The following is a 16,615-nucleotide window of genomic DNA, read 5'->3' as shown; positions in this document are numbered from 1 at the left end:
GCTTTAAGTTTTAGACAAAATGATAATATTTTTAACCCAAGACAAATTTATTATGAAAATATATTCAACTATTGACTTAATAAAACTAATTTAGTATTATAAACATTATTATATTTGCCTATAAATTTAATCAAACTTAAAATAGTTTGACTTTGACTAAACTCACAAAACATATGCGCGGCTAGCTTGCATATCTTACCATCTTGTTAGGTTGTACATGCCACCTAGCTCACATCCATGCATGGAAGCTATATATATCACTCGCCATTGCTGCCCCTGCAATCAATGGAAGCTTAGCTGAGTTGGGTTTGGTCTCGCCGCTGGCCGGAGTAGAGCGGTCCATGTGCTGTACCGGCGACGAGGTGGCGGGACCCGGAGAGCAGCGGCGGCGGCCGCTCGACGCCGACGCCGGCGGCGACGAGGGCGCGGTGGCGACGACGTCGTCGTCGTTGTTGGCGGCGCCGATGCTGTCGCGGCGGAGGCAGGCGGAGGAGATGGCGGCGATGGTGTCGGCGCTGGCGAGTGTCGTGGCCGGCGGCGGCGGCACGTCGTTGCCGGCGAAGAGGCCAGCCGAGAGAGAGCCCGAGGAGGGCGCCGCCGTGGAGGGGGTGTGGTGGTCGTACTGCAGTGAGCTCGCCGCCGCCGCAGCCGCGCCGTCGCCGGCGGCTCCATTTCCGGCCGGTACGTACGTGTACGTAAGCAGAGCAGTATAGTAAAAGTTGAATGCAACATGATTAATTAAAGTCTACCTCGGACTTTGTTAATTAACCAAACTAATATAATCATGATTACATTGATCACTAAGTGACTTGCTTGTTCTCTCTATCACTTTTTCTAATTAACCATTAGGTTGATGATTAACATTAACTAAAATGCATGCATCTCTCTTTTCCTTTGGTGAAAAAAAAGGAGGATTGATTTTGAACCTTATTGATATGAAAAATTACAATTGAGAAAATGATGAACAAAACAGTAAAACTACGTATACTTTGCAATTTTATATGACTAATAATAAGAGAAATTTTAATGACTGATTAAGCACAATTAAAATGAATGATAAAGCTTTTTTTATTATTATTTTCTCTTTGTTTTATTCAAAAGTAATCACAAAGATGTTAGCCTGGTAGGAGTATATTGTTATAGTTTAGGGGTGTTTACACTAACACACACGACGTGCACGCATCTTGCAGCATATGCATAAGCAAAGCATTTGGGTTGGTCAATGTGCACGTGTGGATCCACGCGTCACACGAGCAGAGGCTGCTCCAACCACCGCCACATCGCAACTAATATAATCATTGTTATGGACAAAATTAAGAGATCCCATGGGCTTAATTTATTCATTAGGGAAAAAGATTAAGAGAAACAATGGGATGGGTAGCTCACTAACAACCAAACACGTGTTCCTTAATCGCCACGTTTCGTCATTCTTAGCATCAAACACACGAAATGAACTTTGTTTTAAAAACAAACACACGAAATGAACTTCTGACTAGTTAAAACCAGTAGTCCGCATTGACATTAAAATATAGGAACATTCTGATCATCCAAGAGAAGTTTGCATGTCACCTTTTGTATTAGTTTAACACAAAACAGAGCAAGTGAGAAGAAAATCAGAGTATCTCAAAGAGAGAGAAGCAAAACAGAGTAACCAAATTAACCAGATCAAATTACTTTAAAAAATCACAGCTCAAATCACTGTGTTACAAACTTTTTTTACTACATAGTTTCTGGATATTATTAGTATGGATACATGAAAATAATTGAATTTTATTACTATAGATAATTAAGCGCTAATCAAAACAGGTTCTTGTCCTAATCTCCCCTGTTTTTTTTTCTTTTTTTTACGCGTTCGCAGGCTACGTGCCATCGCGGGGGCAACACTCGCCTGCGTCGGCGGCGGCCGGCGACGAGGAGGAGCTCCCGTCGCCGTCCTCGGCCGACTCCGGCGGCGGCGGCGGCGGCACGGCGAGGAAGCGGTACAGAGGGGTGCGGCAGCGGCCGTGGGGGAAGTGGGCGGCGGAGATCCGGGACCCGCACAAGGCGGCGCGCGTGTGGCTCGGCACCTTCGACACCGCCGAGGACGCCGCCCGCGCCTACGACGGCGCCGCCCTCCGCTTCCGCGGCAGCCGCGCCAAGCTCAACTTCCCCGAGCACGCCACCCTCCCACCGCCGCCGCCGACGACGACGGCCGCCGCTCACCGGTGCCCGCCACCGCCGCGGACGGACGCGCTGCTGGAGTCGCAGGAGCTCTCTCCCGGCGCCGGCGGCGGTGACCCGTACTCTCAGTACGCGAGGTTCTTGCAGGGCTCCGGCGGCGACGGTGGCGAGGCGGCGGCGCGGCCCGGCGGTGGCGCCTCGCAAAGAACGCCACCCGCCACTACACTGCTCTATAGCTTCGAGGGAGACGCTGCTTCCGCCGCCTGCCTCTGGCAGCCGGAGAGCGGCGGCGGCGGGATGGGGTGGCCGGCGACTTCGCCGGCGGCGTGGTTGGAGTACGGTTTCTACCCGCCGCCGGAGCGGCGCGACACGGACACGTAGGGTTGATCACGATGTGATCCTGAGCGGAATAGGCGGTGACGCTGACATGTGGGGCCTACTTTTGCCAGGTGCGGTCAATGATCAACCTGAAGTTGACGTGGCATGCCACGTAAGGCGGCGGTCAACGGGTTCAGACGGAAGTGGGTCATGGACGGCACGAGACGCCGTCAGAAATAAATGCTCGAAACTGACACGATGGATTACGTTGTTCGTCAAATTCTCAGAGGGCCACATAGTTGCAGGAGGGGCAATTATTATTCAGCATTGTTTTTTTCGTAAAATTCATCGCTCCAAAAACATCACACATCTCAAGCTTGTACGAATGAAACTAGTGCAGTCTGAAGATTTTCTTTTTCTGGTTTTATAGAACAAAAGATTTTTGAAGAAACCCAATCCTATGAAAAAAAATTTCTTATATGAAAGGAATGGGCATCCAAAATTCCTGTAAAATTTCTCTGAATTGGCTCAAAACATGGCTATGACATGGCTTGTGTCTCATGATGAATGTACTCCGTCCTAATTTGCCTTTGATTAATAATTCTCTTTCAAAAATAAATCCTCTTGGGAAAAAAATATCTCTTATTATTCATGTAGTTTTCCGTAAGATTTGGAGTTCTAGGAAACTTGAGTCCTATACCTTCTTTGACTCGTATTATTTGAGAATCATGTATTCATATAAGCTCTAAAATTGGCTATTACCCAATACTGTACGACTCGTTTGTTGTTATCAGTGTTGTGTAACAAGGAGTCTTCAAAAAAGAAAAGGAAAAAGAAAAGAAACAGCAACGAGGAAATTAGTATCGACATCAAAGAAATAATGAAAAATTACAAAAATCTGTCGACCGCTCCAGTTGACAAAAATTCGTAATATTTTGTTTTTTATGATAGAGCCACTAGTAGCTAGGTACTCTTACTCGCATGTCATTTTGTTCTCTTCCCTTTTCTTCCGTACGAAAACCGAGTGTACTTCGGCAAATTCGTTACGCCTCCCGCCACGACACAAGAGCCAATCGCGATATCGCACCGTGTGCATTCGTCCACGTCAGCACCAGGGCATGCGTACACACCTGCACCACGTTAACGAAAGAAAAAAAAAAGATCAGTCACAATGCCATTGGTTGATAATATCTTAATAAACTGTATTTCCTCCGTTTCACAATGTAATACTTTCTACCATTTTCCACATATATATCGATGTTAATTAATCTATAAATATATATATATATATATATCTAGATTCATTAACATCTATATAAATGTAGACAATTCTTGAAAGTTTTACATTATAAAACGGATGAAGTAAGATTTAATAGTGATTAAAAAATAATTTAAAAGTATAAATTTTATATATGTGTTCTTACCGACTTAAAAGACAATAAAAGTACTCTTTAATTAACTTCAAAACTAAATTTAAATTTTAAATTTTAACAACGATTTATTCTTTATAGGGGAACAATGAGGCCCTATGCTAATAAGGACCATGACTCCATAAGCTGAAGACCGGTGAAGACAGCCATGACACATTTTTACAGGTCAATGCAAATGCAGTTGACACTATCACTGGCTGATGGATTTGGTTCCTACGCAGTTTCTAGTATGACATTTTAGCCTATTAGCCGCTTACACTTATTAGGGAAGTTATTCAAATAGCGCACGATTAGTTAAAAGCAGTTGCATCAACAAGAACACAAATGGCTATTCCTTGCCAATTTCAACATGGAATATGCATGCGACACTGCCCCTTTTGCATAAGTACAGAATTTTTCGAGCACTCCCAAAGGTGTTGTGACTGGAGCACATGAAATTCCAAAGATTAGCTGTCCTTATGCTGAAGATTTCCAAAATTCAGCTCAGTGTCTTTCGAACTTAACTGAAGCGGTATGGAATTTTGATTCCTCAAGTGACTCAAGGCACTGACCAGCATCTTCTCGATGGCAAAAGTCAGTGATTTGTGCATACTAAATAGAATCATCCTAGCAAGTATCGACATTTCTTTTTCTCATAAGGATTTGTTCTCAATAAATATACTTTATATGTCCCCTGAAGGGAACTCTTTTTTCAGGGGGGACCCGAAGAAATGACACCTGACATTATGATTGTGGTACATTGCACAGAAATTTAGAACCTTTCTTCAGTAAACATAAAATATGTTTGCATTTTATTTTCCATATAGAAGCTTGGAGGTTTTTCCACTAACATGGCAAAATTTGAAGAGCATACTCAACATAGCACCACGCGTATCCACACAATAAATACTTTTCAAGAACATGTACATATGTACTGATATTTGAAGAGCTATGGGAAGTGATATTTTGTTTCCTCCAGGTTCAAACTAAGTGGTTTGACATTTTAATGATATCTGCGTCTGCATGTTCTTAGAAATTTCTCAATTTGCAAAAATAGATGTGCACGACTTTTTGTTCAAATAAGATTAGCTAAGATAGATACACATACTCAATCATCACCGTCTTCGTTTTCTTCTTCTTCGCTGCGCTGTTGGTGGTAGCTTCTCAGAAGGGCCACAAGGAAGTGTAGTTCCTGTTTCACTCTCTATGTGTCTCTTCAGCTCCTGTAGAATTCGGATTTGGCCCAATTTCTCTGGAGATAACTTTTCCCAGTAAATCCCTGCATGCAGAAGTTCCCCAAAAATCTGGTCACATAAGGTTTTTTTGCCGGTTTACCAAAATATTAAATAATACAATCATTCATACCTTGTGGTTTCGCGATCGTGGTATTTGTGAATATGACCTGAGTTGGAGTGCAGATAATGTCAACTGGTACATCATGAACTAACAGCTTCTCAACTGGAATGTCATTCACTAATTGTTTGTCATGCACTGCAGTCATAGACACAGTTGGCAATTTACATTAGTTATTAATCAAGGAACAAATGAGCTAAAAGGCAATTAATTTAAATTTGATAAAAAATATATAAAGGTTATCCAAGAAGGGATAACCAGCTGAATCAATATAAAAAAACTCACCAGTTGTTACTATCATGGTTGAATCGCTTATAGATCCCATATAACGCAGCATCCCATATTCCAGCTCTGCAAATCCCTATAGACCATTTTGATGAAATAAAGGAGTGGGAATAAGTAGTTTCAGTAGATAGAGCATGATTCAACATTTCAACATAGTGCCAACATTGGACAGAAGTGAAAAGCCTATCGCTCAATTTTTCTCTCAAAGGAAGAAGGAAAGCAGGTCAAACCTCATTATTTCCTCTATTAATTTCTTCCATACAAATGTACAGGAGAGAAACAAATTAAACTCTGCGTCAAGTCTTCAACTGCAGAAATGCAATTACAAGCAGAGAATAGTTACCTCGCCCTTTCCTAGTCGTGCTCCTGTGCTTGGATCAACTGCAACCGATCCAATCACAATCAAATCCACTTTAATTTTTTCATCTAGACCTATAGGTCTCCCGTATTTGGCTGCACCAACAGAAGTGCATGCTTCTGGAATACATCCAATGGGTATCATGTGAGATTCCAGAACTGAGAAAAATCCTGTCCTTAGCCGAGGTTGCGGAGTCAGCAACTTTTTATCTCCTGTGAGGATCCAAGTTTAACCTGATTAGTGCATATGGCTATCATAGATTTATAATTAGTTGATTAAGATGCGCAACAGATTCAAAAGCAACAAATGGCATTTAAAAGCATCAAGCACTAATAAGAACAGTATGGTTTGTCTTGCAACACAAAAGTCAACAAATGATCTGTCTTCACCGGTTTTCATCAAATGAAACAAGAACCTACAGAGCCTTGAGAAAACTGCTAAAAAAACCACTAAAAAAAATCCACTGCCCAATTGTCACAAAGGCCCTCTGAGGAGTACCGAGCGCATGCAACCGGGAGCTCACTCAGGGCTTGTTTGGATATGAAGGGAAAAAATCCTACCAGATTTGCACGGAAATTGTACATTTGTACTAACATCCATGCCAACCTGAGCTTAATCCCTATCCATCCAAAATTCCAAATAAGCCCTCAGCCTCAGGAACACACACACAGGGGGAAAAACAAGTTAAACTATGAGTACACATGCCAACCAACGCAAGTTCTCAATGAGGGAATTAACCGAAACTACAAAAGCAGCCTCAGTGACAGAATTACTATTCTTGCACTGTTGCTTCTGACAAATCATGTTCTCTACTTCTCTTGGACCTAAATCCAGAACTTACTCTTTGAGTGTCAAGGCCTCAAGGGAATTTAACAAAAAGAGCAATAGAAAAAATATATATGTGTAACAGGATTGAAGATACCGGCATAAAAGTATCTTGCAAGTGAGTACATAGATTAATATGATTTTTAAAGTAACTTTCATATAGAATTTTTTTTGCAAAAAACGTAGTATTGTTTAACAGTTCGGGAAGTGAGCGCGCAGAAAACAAGGGAGTAGAAGATCGGAAAATTTAGTGCCCAGAACGCACCCTTAAGGTATCAGCAAACTGACCTGAGAGTGTTAAGAAGCGAACTTGCTTCTGAGGTGAGTCGGGATTGACCTTCACACATTGTGCATCCTGGAACACGTCGAGTCTCCCCAGCTGGTGAATGTTTTAAGCATTCCACATCAATGAAGAAACATAAGCAAATAAACAGTGGTTAAACAACAATACCAAGAAATGATGTGTAAGAGGCTTGAAGGGCAACAAGGGAAATCCAACAAGGAGCCCATGTACTATGTAGAAGCAGACATCAAGAATAAACAGACCATGTTCGCTATAAAGTAATAGGAGTACAGATCTAAAGTACATCATATTTGGATAAACTGAACACAGTTTCAAAGGACCAACATAATTTGTAATGTAGGTTTCACACCAATTCTGCATCTCAGGTGCTTGCCTGTAATCTGTATGTGCTAGCCATTCTTTATGACACATCAGGTGAAGCCAGAATTTTTCACTCATCCAGACCAACAGACCCCAATGGCTTGTAAATATACCCCCACACCATCTTGAAAGTCGAAACCGTGTTCATTTGGGACTGATGTTTCAGGGATCGAACCAGACAACGATTCTGCATGTTATTCGGACTTTGACTCCTTTCTGATACATATCATCAAACACAGGTGCGCATGTTGCAATCCCATCCCCTACAACTGGAAATTTATGATGACATGGTTCCCAATCACCCATCACTACTAGCAACCGAAGATGTGATTCAGATGCGATTGCATTTTTTTTATGCGTATTACATATTTCGTATCAGTAGTTCGACACACAGCCTACAGCACTGGTGCACTACGAGTCTACGACTACAAGCAGCATCCCCAAATCCAGAAGTTAACGCAGGCGATACAGAAATTCAGAAATGAAGCCAGAACAGAAAAGGGCATCTAGGTTTACAGTTACAGGAGGGAATGGATGCATCATGTAATCATGTATGGGCGAGAGAGAGAGAGAGAGAGAGAGAGAGAGAGAGAGGAGAGAGACCGAGACAGCACGCGCGTACCGAGTCCGCGGCGGCTGCGGCGCCATCGAAGTTGGGGATGCGGTGGTGGACGGGGCGCGGGTCGCGCGCGACGTCCTCCGCCTCCAGCGCGTCCCACACCCGCTTCCGTATCGCCCACTTCCACGCCTTGGGGTCCGCCGCCTCCGCCCCCGCCACCGCCGCCGCGGACGCCATCCCGGCCCGCGCCTCTGCGTCGAGGCGGAGCCGCTCGGCCTCGAACCCCGCCGCGTCGAACGAGGCCGACGAAGACGAAGCCGCGCCCCTCGCAGCTGCGCACGTCACGGCGCGGCCGCGACGAGAGGCCGCCGCCGCCGCAGCCAACGACCGAGACAGCGACAGCGGCGGCGGCGACGCCGGCAGGAGAGGCATGGGCACTCGCGTGTGGACGCCGTGATGGTGAGCACGTGTGCTAATCGAGCACCTTACCCACAATCTCCTTTGGACACTGACAGGTGGGACCAATAACAAGGCGAGTACGCTCACAGCTGACATGTGGGACCACTAGCTCAGAGAGAAAGCGTGAAGTGCAACGAGAGCATCGAGCTGATGCAACACTCCACCAAAACAAATTTCAAATTTGATTCAACCAATTGATAGCTGAAAGATGCAAGGCAGGCGAAAAAACATAACTATCGAGTTCAAAATTCATAAATCTCAACAGTTTGATCATCCGCAGCACCAGCAGCTCAGAGTAGCAAAGCATTTAAACTGGGTACTCAAAATATCTGCCACAAAACTCAGGACAAGTACAGAAACTGGGAAAGCTATCAGGTGAGGTTCGATTGAATTCTGATGGCCTAGGCCTTGAGCTTGCCGAAGAACCTCTGCTTCTCGTCGGTGGTCTGGAAGCGACCGTGCCCGAACTTGGACGAGGTGTCGATGAACTTGAGCTTGATCTCCTCCAGGGCAAGCCGCGAGGTCTGCTTCAGCAGCGACTGGCGGAGGGTGACGACTCTCTTCTTCGGACCGACGCAGCAACCCTTGATCATGAGGTAGTCGCCCTTCACCACACCGTAGTGCGGGAAGCCGCCCATCGGGGTGATGTCCTTCTCAGTCCTGCAAGGGAGAAAGGTCAGAAGTCATCACAACCTTAGAATGGAATGCACATAACATTACTCAAGGCCTTCAAACGTTCTAAAGATGTATACCTGTCGAACTCGGTGCAGGCCGCATGAGACTCCTGACCAGACTTGCCAATCTTGTAAACCTTCTTGTTCATCTCAGTGCGGTGGTGGTATCCGTTCTGACCAGCACGGGCAACAGTGTAGGACACCCTGGCTGGATGCCATGCACCAATACAAGCAACCTTGCGGAGACCCCTGTGGGTCTTGCGAGGAAGGCGGGTGACACCCCAACGAGTGACGACACCTTCATAACCCTTACCCTTAGTGACACCAATGATGTCAATCATCTCGTCCTTCTGGAAGACTGCATCAACAGGGATTTCCTTCTCAAAGAACTTGTAGCCGTAGTCCACCTTGTCGGCGATAGTGCCACCGTTGATCTGGATCTCCATGAGGTGAGCCTTCTTCTGCTTCAAGCCCTTCATCTTTCTGATCTGAATTTTGACAAGAAATGGTCAGCAAAACATGATAACTCTTCAGAATTCAGAAGAGTACAAGAGGCAATGGCAATCTCACCTGAGTGTGGGCAATAACACGAACAATAGATGCGTACTTCTTCATCTTCTCAAGTTGCATCTGGATTTCTTTCTTGCCAGCATCACTGTCATACTTAAGGGCATACTTAGTGAAAGCCTTCTTCTTGCTTTTGCACCAGTTCTTGTAGAACCTTCTCCGCACCTCCTCGCTAAGGTGCTGGGCCCAGACAGAGTTGAGAGAGCGAAGTCCACGAGGTGTCTTGACATAGGCCACGAGTCCAACAATGACAAGCGGAGGGGTCTCGATGATGGTAACAGCCTCGCAGGTTTCCTTCTTGTGGAGCTCTGCACATTGTCAACATATGGTGTTAATATGTTCAAGGCATACCTCCAATGAACACGAATGCAAGATGCAGAGCAACTTACTGGAGCCAGGCTTCTCGACCTCACGCACAATGTGTGTCATTCCAGCCTTGTAGCCAACAAAGGAAGTAAGGTGGCAGGGCTTTGATACGTCATCCTTGGGGAAGGACTTCACTGCAAAAACATAGGATCTAGTGTCAGCGTACAAATGAATAGTAACTAAATTCTCCAAGTTCCACAGAAGCAATATATATCCCATTGGGTTATGCCTATGTCCTGAAATTTTAAGTTGGGTTACATCCATGTACAGACATTTTAAAGACAGGTGCATTCTTAACTATTTATGTACCACATCAATAAAACAAAAAATCTATGAGCATGTGTCAATCTAGGTATGTTAGCAGCATATATACCAAAAGGATTAGAAAATAAAGCGCTATATTTAGGAACACATAGCCAAACGAACATCCAAATGATTGCGAAAATACTCTAATAAGAAACACCTGTATCTACCTAACAGAAAACATACGAACCATATCACGCGTACACACTTAGATAGCTGAATCTATTAGCTGCACGATTTGGATTACTACATCATGCCGCACTAGATTATGATTCGCAGAGCATAACGAAATCCCTCGTCAGATCAATACGGACAGTGAAACTCGCAATCAACTCGCTGGGCATAAACGAAATCCGTCTTCAGATCAATACGGACAGTGAAACTCGCAATTCATGCATCACCAATCAAGCGTGTGGAAGGCAAAGGATTCACGTACCCTTGCCGCGGTGGCGGGAGGAGCGCTTCCTCGGGAGGAAGCCGAGGGATCCATGCCTCGGGTGCTCGAACTTCCTGTGCGACATCTTCCTCCTCCTTACCTGCAAACGAAACCCACACAAGCCATGAGATCCGCAACCAAGAAAATGCCCGTAAAATCACCAATCGCAAGCCACAGCGATCAAACTACAGCACCAGCGACGAGAATTCGATCTCCCAGCTAGCTCACTAACAACTAATGGCGGATTGCAGACATGGAGCGGAGGCAAAATCTGAATCGAAGCGGGGATTGGAGGATGAGGAGGGGAGGAGCTTGCTTACCTGAGGAGAGTGACGGCGACGGCGGCGGCGGCGCGAGCTGAGTGCAGAGGCGAGGGAGGTAAACCCTAGGGGTGGTATTTATAGGCGGCTACCGAATGGAGGGTTTCGCTGGGTCGGGCGGAAATGTAGGAATGGGCTTGAATGCTAGGGCTTTGTGTGGAGGTCGCAGACTGGGCCTCACACTAGGTAAAGCGAATGGGCTTTTGGACTGGATCGCTTGGACACGACCACACCAACTTGCTTACGGCCCAAATACGTCTCTTTCTGAGTGTTTTGTATTATGACAGTGGAATATTGTGTACTTTATCTGTTCACAAATATAAACATTTTATGTTTTTTAAATTTGTTCACAGATATAAAGATTTTTAGAATAGTAATTGCTTCATCAATCGCCTCACGTTTTAATTTCTTTCCATCTTACTCTCAGTAATCCTTCTAATCCCAAACATACTTCATTTTATGATACATGTCAAAGCCTTTTTATCCTCGAGTCTAATATCTGCTAAAAAAACTAAAATTGTTTATATTCTGTTGGAATAAATAGTCTAGGCCAAATATAATTTAATTAAAATCTTAAGATCCCATAAGTATTGTTAGAGACAATAATACTATCTTGAAAATTTATGTGGAATAACCTCAACTTAAATAGGGTGATATTGGAGAATCCATGTTGACTGGTTGAGGTGATGGTTGGACTGCCACACGCGCGCGCACTGAGTCGGCCTCGGCCGTGGGCATGGCGAGGCGAGGCGGCCGGCCGAGCCAAGCCTCCTGTTGCTCTTCCGTTTTGTAACAGACGAAAATAAAGTCACCATTAACAAATGAAATTCATTGTGTGTTGTAACCTACACAATAAATGAGAGATTCATTGTGTTGTAACCTCCAGAATAAATGGAGATTTATTTGTTGTAACCTCCACAACAAATAAGAGATTTATTTGTTGTAACCTCTACAACAAATAGATTCATTGTGTTGTAACCTTCACAACAAATGAGATTTATTTGTGTGGTAATGGAGATCTCTCTATATAAATAACGCAAAGGAAAAGGCTCTCAAAGATCGAGTCTTCCTCCTGCTGATGTTCCTTGGCGATACTCTCCTTTTGTTCCTGCGTTGTCTCTCTGTTTCCCCGGTTCTGTCCATCCCGCACGTATGGTAGATCGGAACGAGCAGGTGCCTCCGAAACTTCATCCGCTTGAGAACCTGCACGGGTAGGCGGGCGATTAAGTTTTTAGGGAGCGCTATGTGCGACTGCTTTTGTTCATCTCCCTCTGCATCATCTTCGCCAAAATGACGAACACCGGCGACAACAGTAACACTGGAGACAAGGAGAAGGAGGCTCCCGTTAACACCAACGGAGGCAATACTGCCTCAAACTCCAGCGGAGAGCCATTCTCGGGGTATAACGATTTACTATTACCGTTTGTTCTTCGTTTCCTACTACTGTCAGTCGCAATGTTATTGCGTTGCCTTGTCTACGTTGATGCTTATTTTATATTAAGCACACTCATATTATACACATTTAGCACTGCCACTAGATCTTCTCAAATTGCAAAAGTCATGTTGAAAGGACCCTGATGTCGCCTAGAGGGGGAGTGAATAGGCGGTTTTAAAAAATAAATGTGGAAGCTAAGACAAAACAGGGTCGAATTGTCTGATATCAGGTCGGATAGTCCTATGTGATCAGATAGTCTGAACTGAGATCAGACTATCTGACCTGCACAACAACAATACAAACAAGAAACAACCTAAAAGCTCTAGATCCAATCCACAAGCAAGGAGGTGAGCTCAACCAACAACAGTAAAAGCATGGCACAAAGCAATGCAACAAGAAGGTAAATATAGTGAGAATATCACCGAGGTTTACGCGATGATGTATTTCCCGGAGTTCAAATCCTTCAGGGGATTCTAGTCTCCGTTGAGGGGCTCGCAAAGAGCCGGGTCTTTTTCAACCCTATCCTCGTGAGATTGCACAAATGCACTCCTCCTTCCACTAAGGGTATCTCTTTCCTTGCGGAGGCGAGATCCGGCCTTCACAAACTTCTCTTGGCCAACCACACGTAGATCGGTGGCCCAAGAACAACACCTAGCCGTCTAGGAGTCCTCAACCTCCAAGAGTAATAAACACCACACAACTCTTGGACAAATCCTAGTGCTCAAGATCAAGAGAAACACACACTAGGCTCCCAAACTCCAAATCCACACACAAAGATCCAAGTCACAAAAAACAAGGAGGATTTCAGATAGAGAGGGAGAGAGCTCAAAGATCTAAAGCATTTAGCACAAAGCTCAACCCAAAACAAGATTTGAATGAAATGTATTTTGGGAGACCCTAGAAAAGGGTTAGTGGGGGATTTATATAGATCCCCCAAAATGTGACCGTTGGAGGGGAATCTTTCAGTCCACGTCGGATAGTCTGATACAAGATCGGATAGTCCAATATTTTAAACCTCCAAGGCAATGAGAAACAGAGAACGAAGTTCCATGAAATTTCGGACTTTCCGAGACATCGGACTATCTGATGTTAAATCGGAGTATCTAATATTTTAGAAGCAAAAACTTCGTCCTCAAACAAAGACTCAAGTTCCATGAAATTTCGGAGTCTCTGTATCATCGGACTATCTGATCTAACATCGGATACTCTGACACCTAGAAAAACTCACTCGAAAGGATTTTTCAAACAAAGACAGAGAGTGAAGTTCTGTGAAAAATCGGATAGTTCGATACATCTGATAGTCTGATTTCAAATCGGATAGTCTGATGTTGCTCAAGTAAAAATGCAATAACTTTTTACTCCGAACTCCGATTTCGAAGATCTTGGACTCTATGGAAAGCTAGTTTCATGGGCTATCAAACCCAACATAAAAAATGGTCCAAAACATTCAAGAGAATATGAAAAACTTGCAAAGAAACCCGGTGTAAGTGTTGTGACAAGTGAAACAACTCGGGATTGAAATTTTGGCTTAGGTTTTTCAACTCACACAAAGATGAAGCATTTTGAGCACTAGTATTCAACCAATTATATGCATGTGGTATCCCTCTTAATAGTACGGCATCCTAAACTCAAATTTAAAAGGCAAAGTTATACCAATAGGAGTGCCTTCACACCATATTGTTTCTTCACTTGGAGGGTTACCAACGTCAAGGTCATTTGATCATCGGGAAGATCTCATCTTCTTGATCTTTGACATTTCATCTTCCATTTCTCAAATGATTGATGTGGATAATCCATGGCTTCAAATGGCCTCGCACGGTTCATCACGACACAATCTTCACTCGCCCTTCACCACCGGTTTCGGTTCGTCGGCGCCAAGCCCCTTGCTTGCCCTTCACCACCGCATGGTCCATCGCAGCTGCGCGTCGCTTGCGCTTCACCGTCTTGCCATAGGTAGTCACTTCATACCCGCATCTTCAATATCTTCTCTTTAATTCTCATTCATCGATAAGTCCATTTTCTAGCTTCTTCATCGGACTAATCACTTGCTTATACACTCAATAAGTGCATTAGTCCCTTAATCGTTTGTCATCAATAAATCAAAACCCACTAGGGGCATAAATGCTCTTTCACATGTGTTTTGTCTTAATATTTTAGATTAAAATATGTCGAATTATGACCAAATTTCCAACATATTCATGGACTGTGTGGGAGTACATCTCTATACATTGTTAAAGGCATACTCACTCTGTCGAAAATTAAATCAAATTTTATCATCCCGAGCCAAGTTTAGTGATGATATAGAAATATTTAAGTGTGCTTCATTAATAGAAAATTCTAGTTGATGGGTTGATAGGTATGTGATATTGATAGGATAAACTTCTTGATTTACGGAGCGAGGATAAGTAAACGGATAAAAATCGACTTATTTTGAAACAAAATATGAACTCTTGTAGGATCGAGATGTCGACTAGAGGGGGGTGAATAGGCGATTTAAAACTAAATGACACCTAATCAAAACTAACATAAGTTGCTAGGCTTGGTGAGGGTCAACTCTAACTAAGCAACTAAGTTATGTTTTGCAAACCTAGGGTGATAGTGGCTCAATTATATCTCTAGGAAAGTAAATCACACTCCTATGTCAATGTTTAGCAATCCTAGGGTGATATGATCTCAAGTTTGTCTCTAGAAATATAAATTGCAAAAATGTAAATGCGACAATCAAATGAGACAAGGAGACAAGAGATTTTTCACCGAGGTTCAGAAACTCGCCGGTTTCCTACTCCCCATTGAGGCGAGCCCAACTCCACCGCTCAACCACGAAGCCACCGCACGCCCCCTTCGTCAAGGGGTGGGCAAGGCGGGAGCCGGCCCACGGAGAGGACTACCCAAGCCTCGATCACTAAGGTAGTTCTTCCTTCACTCCGAAGGTGGTGAACTCCAAACCACTTACAAACCGGCACCGGGCCTCCTCCACAATCTTCTCGGAGAGGTCACCGTGCAACTTCTCTACAAGCCGTCTAGGAGGTGGCAACCTCCAAGAGTAACAAGCAATGACCCGGCGTGGAGATGATCAAGTGCCACACTAGCTCTACAATGGAAGCAAATGCACTTGACTCTTGGCTAATCAACCCTCTAACACACTAGATGGATGAACACAAAGCTCAAGTGAGTGTGAGAGAGGTGCAAGGGGTGTATGCAATTGAATTGGGTGCCAAGAGAGTCCCCTTGCTGCTGGTGGGGGAGTATTTATACTCCCACCCACCAAAACTAGCCGTTGGGGGCGAAATCCCCCAACTTTGTGCTCTGCCGGTCCGACCGGAGGTATGTGGCCGATCAGACCGTGCTACTCTGCAACGGCTGGAAAACTAGCCGTTGAAGTGCTGTCAGAGGGCCCCATCGGCCTGGCCAGTCAGACCGGCGTTGAGTGGGCGGTCAGACCTGCCTCGGCTCGATCAGACCGCCATCGGCTCGGTCTGACCGACTACGGCTCCGTCGGCTCTATATCAGCCACCCCGAGCAGCATCATCTCGGCCTCCAGGGGGCCGGTCTGACCGCGCATGTGCCACCGGTCAGACCGGCCTTATGCGCCGGTCAGACCGCCCGCTTGGGGCCGGTCAGACCGGCCAGGGCACGCCGGTCAGACCGCCACTATGTGGCCGGTCTGACCGCCCCTGGTCAGGCCGAACCTAGTGAAGTGTGTGTGTGTGTGTGTGTGTGTGTGTGAAATGTGAGCAGAAGTCTAAATGCATAATGACCTAATGTGGCAATTAAAATCATCTCTTTGCTAGGTCATTACCCCTCTTAATGGTATGGCGAAACTAAAAGTAAACTAGCAAATTTAATCGCCCTACACCTCGATCAATTCTTAAAGCGCTAGTTTTACCATCTTCTTTCCCTTTGCTTTGCGCCGTCAATTTTAATCCATCGATAATCATCCATGCGCACATATGACGTGGACCTAACTTAAAATGTATAGCTCAAAGACAATGGTTAGTCCACAATTAGCGCTTGTCATTAATTACCAAAATTAACACCAGGGGCCTAGATGCTTCAACTCTATAATTATTTAAGTTGGGAGTAAAGGAGTGGATAGTAGTTATTAATGATACTTATGTACTCCT

At 44.6% G+C, this 16,615-nt stretch overlaps 3 protein-coding genes across 3 annotated transcripts; 1 reads left to right on the top strand and 2 right to left on the bottom strand.

Annotated features, from left to right (window-relative positions):
- Positions 1-297: 297 nt before the first annotated feature.
- On the top strand, positions 298-2,845 carry LOC127757001 (ethylene-responsive transcription factor ERF110-like). Its single transcript, XM_052282396.1, has 2 exons — positions 298-681; positions 1,859-2,845. The coding sequence occupies exons 1-2, from the start codon at positions 342-344 to the stop codon at positions 2,539-2,541; spliced, it is 1,023 nt and encodes a 340-aa protein (XP_052138356.1). The 5' UTR covers positions 298-341; the 3' UTR covers positions 2,542-2,845.
- Positions 2,846-3,335: 490 nt separating this feature from the next.
- Positions 3,336-8,486, bottom strand: LOC127756999 (5-formyltetrahydrofolate cyclo-ligase-like protein COG0212). Its single transcript, XM_052282394.1, has 7 exons — positions 7,995-8,486; positions 6,997-7,087; positions 5,869-6,095; positions 5,526-5,601; positions 5,253-5,378; positions 4,996-5,166; positions 3,336-3,608 (listed from the first exon to the last, which is right to left on the bottom strand). Exons 1-6 carry the CDS (start codon positions 8,484-8,486, stop codon positions 5,003-5,005), a joined length of 1,176 nt encoding a protein of 391 aa, XP_052138354.1. The 3' UTR covers positions 3,336-3,608; positions 4,996-5,002.
- Positions 8,487-8,608: 122 nt separating this feature from the next.
- On the bottom strand, positions 8,609-11,164 carry LOC127757000 (60S ribosomal protein L3). The gene is made up of 6 exons (XM_052282395.1): positions 11,057-11,164; positions 10,737-10,836; positions 10,021-10,131; positions 9,635-9,939; positions 9,143-9,552; positions 8,609-9,050 (listed from the first exon to the last, which is right to left on the bottom strand). Exons 2-6 carry the CDS (start codon positions 10,819-10,821, stop codon positions 8,792-8,794), a joined length of 1,170 nt encoding a protein of 389 aa, XP_052138355.1. The 5' UTR covers positions 10,822-10,836; positions 11,057-11,164; the 3' UTR covers positions 8,609-8,791.
- Positions 11,165-16,615: the final 5,451 nt, after the last annotated feature.

The sequence above is a fragment of the Oryza glaberrima genome, chromosome 12, assembly GCF_000147395.1.
Source record: "Oryza glaberrima chromosome 12, OglaRS2, whole genome shotgun sequence".
Taxonomy (NCBI): Eukaryota; Viridiplantae; Streptophyta; class Magnoliopsida; order Poales; family Poaceae; genus Oryza; species Oryza glaberrima.
The sequence above is the reverse complement of the archived record's forward strand: the minus strand, read 5'-3'. Positions and strand labels throughout refer to the sequence as shown.

Bases quoted from the DNA above. Each gene is read 5' to 3' on its own strand.
- LOC127757000 (XM_052282395.1), bottom strand. From the start codon at position 10,821: ATGTCGCACAGGAAGTTCGAGCACCCGAGGCATGGATCCCTCGGCTTC. The intron at 10,132-10,736 runs GTACGTGAATCC...ATGTTTTTGCAG, and splicing joins CTCCCGCCACCGCGGCAAGG to TGAAGTCCTTCCCCAAGGAT. The intron at 9,553-9,634 runs GTGAGATTGCCA...GTCAAAATTCAG, and splicing joins GTGTTATTGCCCACACTCAG to ATCAGAAAGATGAAGGGCTT.
- LOC127756999 (XM_052282394.1), bottom strand. From the start codon at position 8,486: ATGTCAGCTGTGAGCGTACTCGCCTTGTTATTGGTCCCACCTGTCAGT. The intron at 7,088-7,994 runs GTACGCGCGTGC...AACATTCACCAG, and splicing joins CCGCAGCCGCCGCGGACTCG to CTGGGGAGACTCGACGTGTT. The intron at 5,167-5,252 runs GTATGAATGATT...TTCTGCATGCAG, and splicing joins CACGATCGCGAAACCACAAG to GGATTTACTGGGAAAAGTTA.
- LOC127757001 (XM_052282396.1), top strand. From the start codon at position 342: ATGTGCTGTACCGGCGACGAGGTGGCGGGACCCGGAGAGCAGCGGCGG. The intron at 682-1,858 runs GTACGTACGTGT...ACGCGTTCGCAG, and splicing joins GGCGGCTCCATTTCCGGCCG to GCTACGTGCCATCGCGGGGG.